The sequence below is a fragment of the Nerophis lumbriciformis genome, linkage group LG02 (genome assembly GCF_033978685.3).
Source record: "Nerophis lumbriciformis linkage group LG02, RoL_Nlum_v2.1, whole genome shotgun sequence".
Classification (NCBI taxonomy): Eukaryota; Metazoa; Chordata; class Actinopteri; order Syngnathiformes; family Syngnathidae; genus Nerophis; species Nerophis lumbriciformis.
In genome coordinates, this window is record NC_084549.2 from 18,560,001 (window position 1) to 18,572,860 (window position 12,860).

At 41.1% G+C, this 12,860-nt stretch overlaps 1 protein-coding gene across 6 annotated transcripts in view; it reads left to right on the forward strand.

Annotated features, from left to right (window-relative positions):
* wdfy4 (WDFY family member 4) overlaps window positions 1-12,860 on the forward strand; it is a 79,949-nt gene that overhangs the window by 11,885 nt on the left and 55,204 nt on the right. For 5 of the 6 annotated variants that reach the window (XM_061951031.1, XM_061951070.1, XM_061951106.1 and 2 more), the window contains exons 8-19: window positions 2,808-2,997; window positions 3,236-3,396; window positions 4,251-4,483; window positions 4,550-4,689; window positions 6,913-7,043; window positions 7,200-7,301; window positions 8,479-8,669; window positions 9,415-10,136; window positions 10,216-10,306; window positions 10,376-10,590; window positions 10,670-10,746; window positions 12,611-12,839. In XM_061951031.1, coding sequence (XP_061807015.1) covers window positions 2,808-2,997; window positions 3,236-3,396; window positions 4,251-4,483; window positions 4,550-4,689; window positions 6,913-7,043; window positions 7,200-7,301; window positions 8,479-8,669; window positions 9,415-10,136; window positions 10,216-10,306; window positions 10,376-10,590; window positions 10,670-10,746; window positions 12,611-12,839 — 2,482 coding nt within the window. Of the gene's footprint in view, window positions 1-2,807; window positions 2,998-3,235; window positions 3,397-4,250; window positions 4,484-4,549; window positions 4,690-6,912; window positions 7,044-7,199; window positions 7,302-8,478; window positions 8,670-9,414; window positions 10,137-10,215; window positions 10,307-10,375; window positions 10,591-10,669; window positions 10,747-12,610; window positions 12,840-12,860 lie in introns of those variants that run through there. The other variant, XM_061951172.1, reaches the window with a different exon arrangement.

Here is a 12,860-nt window from a genome sequence, read left to right on the forward strand (position 1 = left end):
TACAGATAAGTCACTTTGCTTCACTAGCACTATGTTTATCTTTTTTGGTGCTAAAAAACTGTGAAATGTCCTTATTTTTACAATTTTATTTGAAAAATCTTTATAACCTTAGCATCCCATTTAAATAGAAACAACTGAAATAGACTTACTGTATATGTTCCTATATTGTCCAAGACAAGAACTGTTTTGATTGATTGATTGAGACTTTTATTAGTAGGTTGCACAGTGAAGTACATATTCCGTACAATTGACCACTAAATGGTAACACCCGAATAAGTTTTTCAACTTGTTTAAGTCGGGGTCCACTTAAATTGATTCATGATGCAGCTATATACTATCAGATATATACTATCATCATAATACAGTCATCACACAAGATAATCACATTGAATTATTTAGGGGGGGTTAGGTTTGGTTGTTATCATCAGTCATCAACAATTGAGAACAGAAAAATGGATATTGGAACAGTGTAGGTCTGACTTGGTAGGATATGGACAGCAAGTAGTGGGCAGAGAGAGAGAGAGATGAGAGAGAGAGAGAGAGAGAGAGAGAGAGAGAGAGAGAGAGAGAGAGAGAGAGAGAGAGAGATCAGAAGGCATAAGAAAAAGTATCTGCATTTGATTGTTTACATTTGATTATTAACAATCCGGGGAGGGTGTTAGTTTAGGGTTGTAGCTGCCTGGAGGTGTACTTTTATTGCGGTTTTGAAGGAGGATAGAGATGCACTTTCTTTGACTTGGAAGGATATGGACAGCAAGTAGTGGGCAGAGAGAGAGAGAGAGAGAGAGAGAGATAGGAGAGAGAGAGAGAGAGAGAGAGAGAGAGAGAGAGAGAGAGAGAGAGAGAGAGAGAGAGAGAGAGAGAGAGAGAGAGAGAGAGAGAGAGAGAGAGATCAGAAGGCATAAGAAAAAGTATCTGCATTTGATTGTTTACATTTGATTATTAACAATCCGGGGAGGGTGTTAGTTTAGGGTTGTAGCTGCCTGGAGGTGTACTTTTATTGCGGTTTTGAAGGAGGATAGAGATGCACTTTCTTTGACTTGGTAGGATATGGACAGCAAGTAGTGGGCAGAGAGAGAGAGAGAGAGATGAGAGAGAGAGAGAGAGAGAGAGAGAGAGAGAGAGAGAGAGAGATCAGAAGGCATAAGAAAAAGTATCTGCATTTGATTGTTTACATTTGATTATTAACAATCCGGGGAGGGTGTTAGTTTAGGGTTGTAGCTGCCTGGAGGTGTACTTTTATTGCGGTTTTGAAGGAGGATAGAGATGCACTTTCTTTTATACCTGTTGGGAGCGCATTCCACATTGATGTGGCATAGAAAGAGAATGAGTTAAGACCTTTGTTAGTTCGGAATCTGGGTTTAACGTGGTTAGTGGAGCTCCCCCTGGTGTTGTGGTTATGGCGGTCATTTACGTTAAGGAAGTAGTTTGACATGTACTTCGGTATCAGGGAGGTGTAGCGGATTTTATAGACTAGGCTCAGTGCAAGTTGTTTTACTCTGTCCTCCACCCTGAGCCAGCCCACTTTGGAGAAGTGGGTAGGAGTGAGGTGGGATCTGGGGTGGAGGTCTAGAAGTAATCTGACTAGCTTGTTCTGGGATGTTTGGAGTTTAGATTTGAGGGTTTTGGAGGTGCTAGGGTGCCAGGAGGTGCATGCGTAATCGAAAAAGGGTTGAACGAGAGTTCCCGCCAGAATCCTCATGTTGCTTTTGTTGACCAGAGAGGAGATTCTATAGAGAAATCTTGTTCGTTGGTTGACCTTTTTGATTACCTTTGTTGCCATTTTATCACAGGAAAGATTAGCCTCTAGAATGGAACCTAGGTAGGTGACCTCATCCTTCCTGGTGATAACAATGTCACCCACTTTTATTGGATTGACGTCTTTCCCAAAGTTTGTTATTTTTGGGCGCAGCTTACACTTGTGCAGAGATACTGTTTCTGAAACGTGGAATACCTTATTATACTACACAGGAGGCGAAAAATATTAAAAACACCTCTGAGCTCGATGTCGTGCTAGTTTATTGCCTCTTTCAGGGATTAGTTTGCATATTCCGAAGAATCAGTGTTCTCTACAGTGGACATTTGATTTTGTACTATTCATTTTGTCAGAGTTTCAGGAGCACTCTGCTGTTTATAAAGGCTTTCTGGAAAAACTAATCTCTATGACTCTATAATGTTTTTAAGAATCTTCTGCAAAACTGTGAGTTCCTCACAAGTTTTTTGAACTGAACTCACAGGCCTTCAGTTGAATAGCCAAAAGGATGAAAAAGACAGGTCCAAAATCACCTTATGGGAAAAAAAAATGTAACTGCCGAAAAGGAGAGGACTATAAGGGGTGCCTTGAGGAACACCTCAGTTATGTAAACCACTAGTTTGGAAACCAGTATTCTTTGTTTGTTAGCAAGGTTAAAATGCCAATGTAAGGATCTGCCAATATGCCTTTTTACAACAGGGACACTCTTGTGTCTTTAGGAATTTGCTGCAAAAATGTTTGTCTCCCAAGTTTTGAATTGAACTCGACGGCCGATATGGTGTCATTCCCGGGCCAGATTTGGCCCCCAGGCCGCTAGTTGAATAGCCCTGGTCTATGTCTTAAAACAGCTATTGTGTTGGATTACACATACTTCTGCAGTAGTACCTGATGATAATATAAGCTATAGCTATACCTATATAAGTTATTTCACTTTAAAGCGCTTTTGAGTGTTTATAAAAGCAAATCCAATCAATTATTATTATTACCTCAAATATGTAATTCAGTAGTGTAGATTTGTTTTGGGTAACAAATAAATGATGTGTCCTCTCTTTAGGAAAGAACTGCATTCGCATCTGCATCCAGAATCTCTACCGAATCAGTACTGACGTGGCGGGTCCGCTTTTAGCTGAGGTGGCCACAGCTGTGTTTAGCTTTGTTCGAGACACATATCGTCTCAATCCAGCCCTCTTCACCGAGTTTGACTCTCACAATGGCTACAAGGCACTCGAAAACATTCTCCAACGGTGAGCAGATAAGAACAACAACCACATTGTAGGACTGGCAATTAAATAATTACTCTTTATTTCCATCTTGGAATTATATTATGTAATACACCAATGATATATACTCATGAATAATGTGGAATAACATGGTTTTAAAATACAATCCCATAAAGTTGAATAGTGCTTTTGCCATTCATTACAAAGAGTTGTTCTATTAATTCTGTTGTTATCTTTTTAATGGCTGCCGATGCCATTAAAGTTGTGAAGGCGGCGTACCAGAGGATCAGTTCCAGTCTGTGGAGGAGCTGCTGGCGCTCATTGCCTCTATCACCATGCTCGGGAAAACGGAGCTCAAAGTGGCTCTTTGTGTCAGTCACCCCCAACCTCCGGGCTTCAGATTTGAGGCTCCGCTCAATAAAGGTACGCCTCAACTTAACAACTTATCTACAGCTGACCTCTAATAGTGTCTTCATTGAACTCATATGCTCAGAGCTCATCATTCCATTTGTGTGACTTCCGAATGGGTGGCTGCTCAATTTGCCCACTGTACCCCACTGTGGCGTGCAGCGTCCCTCCGCTTAACAGGAAGCTGAGGTGATTATGTCTGGGATGATGAAGTGGCGGCTTTCCCTGTAACAATATTAAGATGCCCCACATCTATTCACCACTGGCCTACTGCAAGCGGCCATCTATCATGGATGCACACACCCATAGATTTAACACTCAGAAATGTGACATCCATAACAAACGCACACTGAGCAGCCATCCATCACATCAAGGAGAAGCTCTCGTTCCATCACAGAGCTCATGGAGTCTTGCATTGATCTTATTTAAGTTGGCTGATGCAATTGAACTTAAGCGTGAACATGAATCCTATTACTAAGCAGCTACTGTATATTTACTCACAACAAACAGCAGTGTGTTTGCTGCATTAATCTAATACCTTCCATGTGAACATTTTGACAAGGTGGCAAACAAACTACATCAAGGCACATTATTCTATGCTACCTTTGCATTCATATGTGCGCCATTTTTCTTTTTCTATCTATCTATGTACATGCAACTCGATTTGTTTACAATGTTCAGCGTGTGTTTGATGTTATACTGTAGGCTCTGTGACTCTAATAATAATCGACCTTGCCAAAGAAACTGTTATTGAAGGCTTCTGACTGTGTTAACCTTGGTCTCATTGAAATAAATAGAACATTGTGATAAATACAATATGTCCTAAATCACCAGGACCACTTTTCATAAGATGATGTTTTTTTCTCCAGGTTCTTCAGTAAAGAACCTACCTGCCTTACAGCTTCTGCAGACCTCCTTGCTGCGTTGCCAGGACCCTCTCCTGTGCTGCCAGATTCTGAGAACCTTTCAGATTATTTGGGAGAGGGACAAAGCTAATTTCTTCCTTTCGGAGTGGACTGTCCAGACCATGGCCCAACTGGCTGCGTGTGTCTGGCGCAAACCAGACGCGGTCCAAGCAATGTTCTTTTCAATGCTTGAGATGGTGAGCTGGAACCATTTTTTATTTTACTGTGTTGTTCATGTTATGCTGATGCTGGATCTTCTGCAGGTCATATTCAAGCTAAACTACATCCCCCATGAGGCATTGCGGGTAGTACTGGGCATCTTAAAGCAGAGCTGGTCGGGAGTACTGGCTGCAGGGGAAGGAGGGGCGGAGTTTGGAGTGGCAACACTTAAAAGCTTTCATAGGTGAGCAGTGTACATTTGTTTTATTGACCTCTTGGTTGATGTACACTCTACAAACGTTTAGATTAATCATTACAACATTTGGTTCACATGCACTGACAGTATTCTTTCAAGAACAATAGCGCTCAGTTTTGTTTGACACTCTCCAAAAGGCATGCATTTAACAACAGGTTTACTATTATGGTTGTGAGTTGCAATAATGTATTTTGGGTACCTTTTTATCATTACACAGCTGAAGACATGCCTCTAAGGTTTAACAAAACGGAGTTCAAAGAGTCATTAAGTGAGATGAATCCTGAAATCATCACCTTGGTGATCATCTATGTAAAGGATGAACACCCTTAAGTGTGTTTTTTTTGTGAGGGGGGGGGCTTTTTGTGTTTTTATTGTGATGCAAAAGAGGACAATGTGATGATAACCACGTAACCAGAAATTAAACTTACCACAACACAGGAAAGTGTTTGCTTTGTTCAAAACATGCAATACATTAAAAACTAATGTAAATATGTTTCTTATACTTACATGTATGTTAGTGTAGTTTCCTAATGAAGCCTTAGCTTGACGCTCCTCTACTTTCTCCTGCTCCGGCTTGAACAAACAAAACGCCAGACGCTCCTCTTCGTTTTGTATCGTTTACTTGTCAACTTAATCCTTCAAAAACGTGAAAAGATAACGATGTGGGAACAAATGAATGGCAAAATAAAGCGAGTTTGTTACAGTAAGAAAGAGCTACAAAGTAAGAGTAAGGTCAAAAAACTGTGTGGCTCGATTCCACCATACCTGACTGCCATTACCCATAATACCTTGTGTCCAAACCATATTACCACACAGATCCTTCCGCCATATATGCAATTAAACAGTTACGTCATCAAATTATTTAGACAAATGTAATGATTACAAATAAAGTGTACCTTATAATTATTCTAAGCATGCAAATAAAGTAAATAGTCCCATTTTGGCTGAATAAACATAAAGCACCTTCCATAAAATGTAAATTAACTTATACAACATTTAGGCTCCTACAGTTAGAAATCTTCAAAGGATGAGTAGTAAGGATGATTTTGATTATTATATACAATGTTTAACTTACAGTATATTTACATTTTTATGCTAGTTTGTAATAAACTATGGTCATACTTGCCAACCTTGAGACCTCCGAATATCGGGAGATGGGGGGGGGGGGGGGGAGGTTGAGGTGGGCAGGGTTGGGGGGGGCGGGGTTTTGGTAGCCGGGGGTGTATATTGTAGCGTCCCGGAAGAATTAGTGTTGCAAGGGATTTTGGGTATTTGTTCTGTTGTGTTTATTTTGTGTTACGGTGCGGATGTGCTCCCGAAATGGGTTTGTCATTCTTGTTTGGTGTGGGTTCACAGTGTGGCGCATATTTGTAACAGTGTTAAAGTTGTTTATACGGCCACCCTCAGTGTGACCTGTATGGCTGTTGACCAACTACGCATTGCATTCACTTGCGTGTGCGGACAGCCGTAGACATTATGTGACTGGGCTGGCACGCAAAGGCAGTGCCTTTAAGGCACGCCCCTAATATTGTTGTCTGGGTGGAAATCGGGAGAATGGTTGCCCCGGGAGATTTTCGGGAGAGGCACTGAAAATCGGGAGTCTCCCGGGAAAATCGGGAGGGTTGGCAAGTATGAATATGGTCGTATTTTTTAAAGTGTTATTTAAAACATTGCTTTTTATGATGGCAAAAGTTTGAATCTGGAAAGAATAATTTCACTATTTCCTATCAGAAAATTAGTTTTGAAATCACAACACCTTTGAAGTCAACCAACATTGCCGCTGTGTTGGTTGACTCAGTCCATAGTGAGAGTCCAGTCCACTGTGGACTGGACTCTCACTATTATGTTAGATCCACTATGGACTGGACTCTCACACTATTATGCTAGATCCACTCGACGTACATTGCACCGGTCGCCCTGGGGGGGTCCCCCACATCTGCGGTCCTCTTCAAGGTTTTTAATTGTCCCATTGGGTTGAGTTTTTTCTTGCCCTGATGTGGGATTTGAACCGAGGATGTCGTTGTGGCTTGTGCAGCCCTTTGATACACTTGTGATTTAGGGCTATATAAATAAACATTCATTGATTGATTGATTGTTACATAAATTATTCTCGATGTCAATAAAAACTGAGTCTTCTTTGCTTTATTAAGGCAACCACAGTATTTGGATTCAGCGTTTGTTGGTTGAAAACATTTTCGCACGCTTGTGTAGGATGACCGTGCACAGCGGTATGCTAGCGGAGGTGCTAAGCGACTGGGGCCTCCTGGAGATGCTGCTGGTGGAACTTCGCAGGAGAGCCAAGATCATCCGGAAGGCTGGCGTTGTCTCCACTGCTCAATTAGGTAGGAGACAAAGTATGTGACTCACCCTCATGAGTGAACTCCGTAACTACCATTACAGAGTGGCATTGAGCTACATGGACTACTTGTGTCTGTCACAGTGAGTCACATTTAACCAGAAATGTATTGACTCTGAGGCATTGGTCTTGTGTTTCTTAGATGCACAGCAGCCGCCATGTGTGGAGGACAACGACAAGTTACTCACCGCTTGTATGCTTCAACTTGTGTCTACCCTTACTCTGCGTTCAATTAAGAACACAGGTACAAAGGTCACCCCTAATAATAATATGTGTTTATTGATTGTGTTCGGGTTCTACCTTTTTATTGAATGCAACGCACAAAGTAGCTCAGGTCAAAGGGTAAATCAACTCACATTACTGTATGTTCAAAGTCACAATAACAGCCCTTATGCATGTTTTGTCTTTATATTGCTATCTGACCTACCATGGCTGTTGTGTCCAAGGTGAAAGGTCAGAACATTCAATTACCCTCAATTCCTCTTTGGAAAATTTCAACTTATCACCCTCCAACTTTCATTCATCAGCAAAATGATCTTGCTAAGTCGGATGTCAAATTCCTAAAGTGCATAAAAATGTTTCGAACAAAGGACCCAGAAATAATGTGTAGTGTAAAGTGCCAAAAGTTTTCTTCTTATGCTATTTGAATTGAATCTATTGATACATACACTCATGCACATAATCACGTTTCATCAAACATATATTAACGTTGTTGCCCTAGGGGGAAACTGGGTAACACATGGCACACTGACAAAGCTTAACCTATTGTTACTATAACAATTTACAAGGTAAATATTGGTTGCTTCTCTTTCTTCCTCTCCATTTTTCTGCCATTCTTTTGTATCTCTAGTTATCATTACGTATATGTATTGTTGCATTTGAACAACTGTATTGTTGATAATAGAGGTAAATTATTGGTATTGTTCATTATCAATAGCGCTATTTCTATTGGTATTTGTAATGCTCCATTTGTAGTGTAATAATGCTCATTGTCATTTCTGTATTATTATTTATTTTGCTAACTGATTCTTTGCTATTACTTTTACCATCATATTTGTACATATCGTATTTGCTGATGTTGCTCTATTGTTGTTGTTGTTGCTGTTATTGTTGTGTTTGCTGTTGTTGTTTTTGTCTCTCTGTCTTATCCTCCTCTTGTCCCCAAACTTCCCCCTCTGTCTTTCTTTTTTTCTCTTTCTATCCCCTCCTGCTCCGGCCCGGCTGCACCAAATGATAATATAAATATATTTAAAAAAGTCAAATACAAATAAGGCAACAAGTGAAGTATCCTACACTTCTCTTTTGTAAAGTAAATGTGTACAGCCGATATGGGCATCTACATCAACTATATGATTTGCCTGAGAAGCTAGACAGGACAAAAATAAATAAAAAAATGAATTGAATCTATTCTAATTCTGCAGTTTCTGTACGAGAACTTGGAATGGTCCCATACATAAAGATCTTCCTGGACGAAGATCAGTATCGGGCTCCCACTCTGAGCATTTTGGAGCATCTCGCCGAGCTGAACCCAGAGGAGTTCATGAGTACCGCCGTAGGAGCCCTGTGCTCCTCCACTCAACATGAACTGGCTTTGAAGCGAGACCTTCTACAGGTACTGTACACACACATGCCGACACACCCATCCTTACGGTGATTTCAGCTTGTTGTCCTCCTCCCACACATCAAAACATAACAAATTGTAATGCACTTAAAATATAATTAGCAAACAAATTTATTTTCTTTACATGTGGGACGCTGATTAGATTCGAGACAAAGCAGATTGATTTGCTAAAGCAGGTTTAGCTGTTAACTCAGAACTGGATTTGATTAGGCGAGCAGCATTGTGCCGTGCCGCTATCCGATCGGTGAATGGGCCCGAAATGCGATTAGGCTTAACGAGGTTACACACCTACTGTATGTGTCCATTTTTTTTTATAGATGGCAATGAGAGGCGCTCTTACTTGCAGATATTGTGTATATTGCCCGTGTGTGTTGTTTGTGCTAACGCGGTTAAAGCAGGTGGCAATCAGATTGGGTCTGACCCGAGTTGCCAAGTGTTGAGAGCCATTGTGATTACTCCGGTTTCACTTAATCACATTTACACCTGCGTTGTGCCTCACACTTTACCTACCTGATGGATTAGCTCTCCAAATTGAATAAAGCTAATGTGATTTACTTGACCTCCCAAAACTATTTACCAGAAATGATTTATGATATATCTATATGTTTCATCTATTTTTCATCACCTTGTTTTAATTGACTTCAGCACATTTCAAAAGCTGAAAGCTTTGTGTAGAAATGTACTCTGAGGTTAATGTATAATACCTGCATTTTATTTCAAATTGTCTTTTTTACAGTCTGTGCTAAAGGTGCTGCAGAGCCCAAATAGCTGGGACGCTTTCCGACGGGCTGGCGGCTTCACGGGAATTCTCTCACTCGTGCTCGACATGGAAGGCGCTCTGGCCGACCCTCCTCGGGGAGAAGCGTGGCAGTCCGTCGGACGTCGACCCCTTCTTGACCTCGTCCTTCTCGCCCTCCACATATTAGCCTCCGCAGTTCATCTTCACGTGGTGAATGCACACTTTTTTCAGACCGGCAGCTTTTACGAAAGACTGGCTGAGGCTCTCCTCCAGCTGGGCTGCTTCCACGCTGAAAGCTCAGAGAGGAGCAGGTGGGAGGCAGAGGCAAGATGCTTTGTCAAGACCGCAGAAGACCACCAGCCTCTTGGAAAAAGCTTCTATCAGTTTGTTGAGTTAGCAGAAGAGGTCCCCGCAGGTCCCTCCTCCCCATCCGTCCACCTCCCAGTCACTCTTCGGACTTGCATTAGGCTCCTCTCCTATCTTGACTACTTTGCTACAGGCCATTGCTCCCCTCTGGACTTCAACTTTGGGTTAGAACCTGAGAATGGGTGTGACCGTGACTTAAAGGAAATAATCAGCTCAACAGGGCACAAAGGGGTGCATTCAGCATCACCTGCTGTCCATATGGGGCCTGTCCAGCCACCTTTGGAGGACATGCAAGGGAAATATCGATCCACAGGAACCAGCATATCCACAGTCTGCTCCAATTCCCAGTCGAGGTGCTTATTTTTCCTCACATGTTGAAACAGGCCTAAAAGGAAGCTCTACAAAACATTAACAATATTTTCTGGCATTTAGGTTCACTTGTGAGCATGTCACACTTCACCCCGGAGCTATTCGAATCATCATGACTCTCCTCCCATCAGTTTTTACTCCTGAGGACACGCAGGTATCTTTTTGTTTGACATCATCTCACGACTACTTTTGAGGTTTGACTCAATTCCTCTCCTTTGCTCAGCTCTCAACAGAGGTCCAGCTCGCAGTGGCGAATCACGTTCAGGCGGCGGCCAAGTCGGAGCGAAACCGTCAGATGATGTGTGAAGGAGGGCTTATTGCCACGGTCCTGATTCACTGCCGCAGCATGCTGCTGGATCCTAATCACCCCTTACATCTGACTGTTACAAGAATCTTGGAGAAGCTCTCCTCCCAGGCCATCACACCTTCAGACTTCAGGTTAGATATGCTTCATCCAAAATAATCCTTTTTTTTTTAACAGGATCCTTATTCTTATTAAGTTTGTTTCCTTTTTCAGAAAGTTTCTATGTTTAGGAGACCCTCTGTGCTTGGCAGACAAGGCGAAAGTGCCATCTAAACCAGGAGAAGTAGCTGGTACTGTATATGCTACTTTGTGACAATGACACTCTCTTTGTTTTATATTACATTAAAGGTCCCAATATGCTATTTTTCAACAATTCTAGATACATCTCAGAGGCCTCACAACAATCTATTGAAATGTGTTGGCCAAAATCTAGCCATGGTGGTGGAATTCAGTTTAAAAGTTCAAGGTTCAAGGTTTTATTCGTCACATGCAGAGTACACCACAGTGAAATGCTTTTTTCCATGATCTTCAGATATTGCGTACATTGGGATTCAAACACTAGTTGCTGAATCTAATACATTAAATACAAAAAATACAAAAATTTGAATAGCTCTGATGTACATTAATTACAAGACAATAAGTTGCACAATAAGTCCCAGTAGTTATAGTAGAAGTATCAGTACAAGTAAAAGTACAGTAGTCACATACAGTACCAGTGCAATGTCAAATAGTATAACAGTATATACAGTATACACAGTATATACAGTATAGGAAGTAATAAATATTAAGGTGTCTACAGTTCTTTTGGCAGTTGAGTAGTGACAGTAGAACGAACAAAGGTAATGGAACAGTATGACTTCTTCATACTCTTGTTTTTACATTATTTACAGTCATTGAATGAAGAGTATTGTAGTGTGGTAATTACAGTGGTAAATAAAGTGACTCTTGTGCGTGCGGTTTTGTGCAATTGTGATAAGTGTTAATCAGCGGTGCAGTTGAGCAGTCGAATGGCTTGGGGATAGAAGCTCCTCCTGAGTCTCTCCGTGTTGGCCATGAGACTCCGGTAGTGTTCCTTGTGATCATTACTGGGATCGATTGATTGATTGATTGAGACTTTTATTAGTAGATTACACAGTACAGTACATATTCCGTACAATTGACCACTAAATGGTAACACCCGAATAAGTTGTTCAACTTGTTTAAGTCGGGGTCCACGTTAATCAATTCATGGTATTCAAGCCGTTTTGTGTGTCTGTAGCTTTAATGCTTATGAGCTGTTGTTTGTCTACACCTGTCTCCAACAGTATGTGGCTGCTTTATACAAACACACTGTATTTCTTCGCATGTCCAATGTAACAGATGACATATAACACATACTTACGGACACAAACAACAGTAGCATTAGCACAGTTATGTAAACTACAGTGCTAATTATAGCCACTTTTTAACAGCAACGTCATGCTAAGTTAGCCTATTTGCTGAATAAATACAAAATGACCGAACGTCTCTGACCACTATCACTAGCTTTAAACAGAGCTGACTAACTTTGGTCAGAGCTGCAGGTGTTATTTTAGGATTTGTAGCAAAGCCTGCTTTTTTTACGAAAGTCCTCCATGAAGTGGTGGGCGTAAAGACGGGCTACGTTACTGTTAGAACATCAATATTAGTCAAATTTGCATTATAGAGCAGTGGTCCCCAACCACCGGGCCGTGGACCGATTGGTACCGGGCCGCACAAGAAAAAGAAAAAAAAAAAGTTTTTTTTGTTTTTGTTTTGTTTTTTATTAAATCAACATAAAAACACAATATATACACTATATATCAATGTATATCAATAGTCTGCAGGGATACAGTCCGTAAGCACACATGATTGTATTTCTTTATAAATAAATAAAAAAATAATAATAATTATAATATAATAATTTTTTTTGTGAGCTGTACACGGGTTACAATTTCATAAGGAACATGTTGATTTTAATAACATTTGGTAAACTGCAAAATTCTTAAATAAACCACATTTTAGTTGTGCTTTTATCAGCGCGCATATCCAGTGTCGGTTGGGATCGTCTAGATTCTATAACCACCCGTTCTGAGTCATCTTTACATTTAATTTGCGGTTTCAATCATCACATTTTGCTTGTGTTGCTTCCTCCAGATCTCGGCACAAAGGCAGACACTGTTGCAGGGTCCACAGCGCGAACAATAAAACGGGCTTCCAGCCTGTTAGAGTCGCCGACCTCCAGCGAATTGCCAGCCGGTTCCACCATTACTGCCCACCAGATCATCAGTCTGGTGTCCATGACGTCACCGCGGACATTTCGGCCTCATCGAATCTCCGCCACACCTGCGTTTGTAGAGTTTGACATGAGTGAGAATGGCTATGGGTGAGTCACTAAGGTTGTATT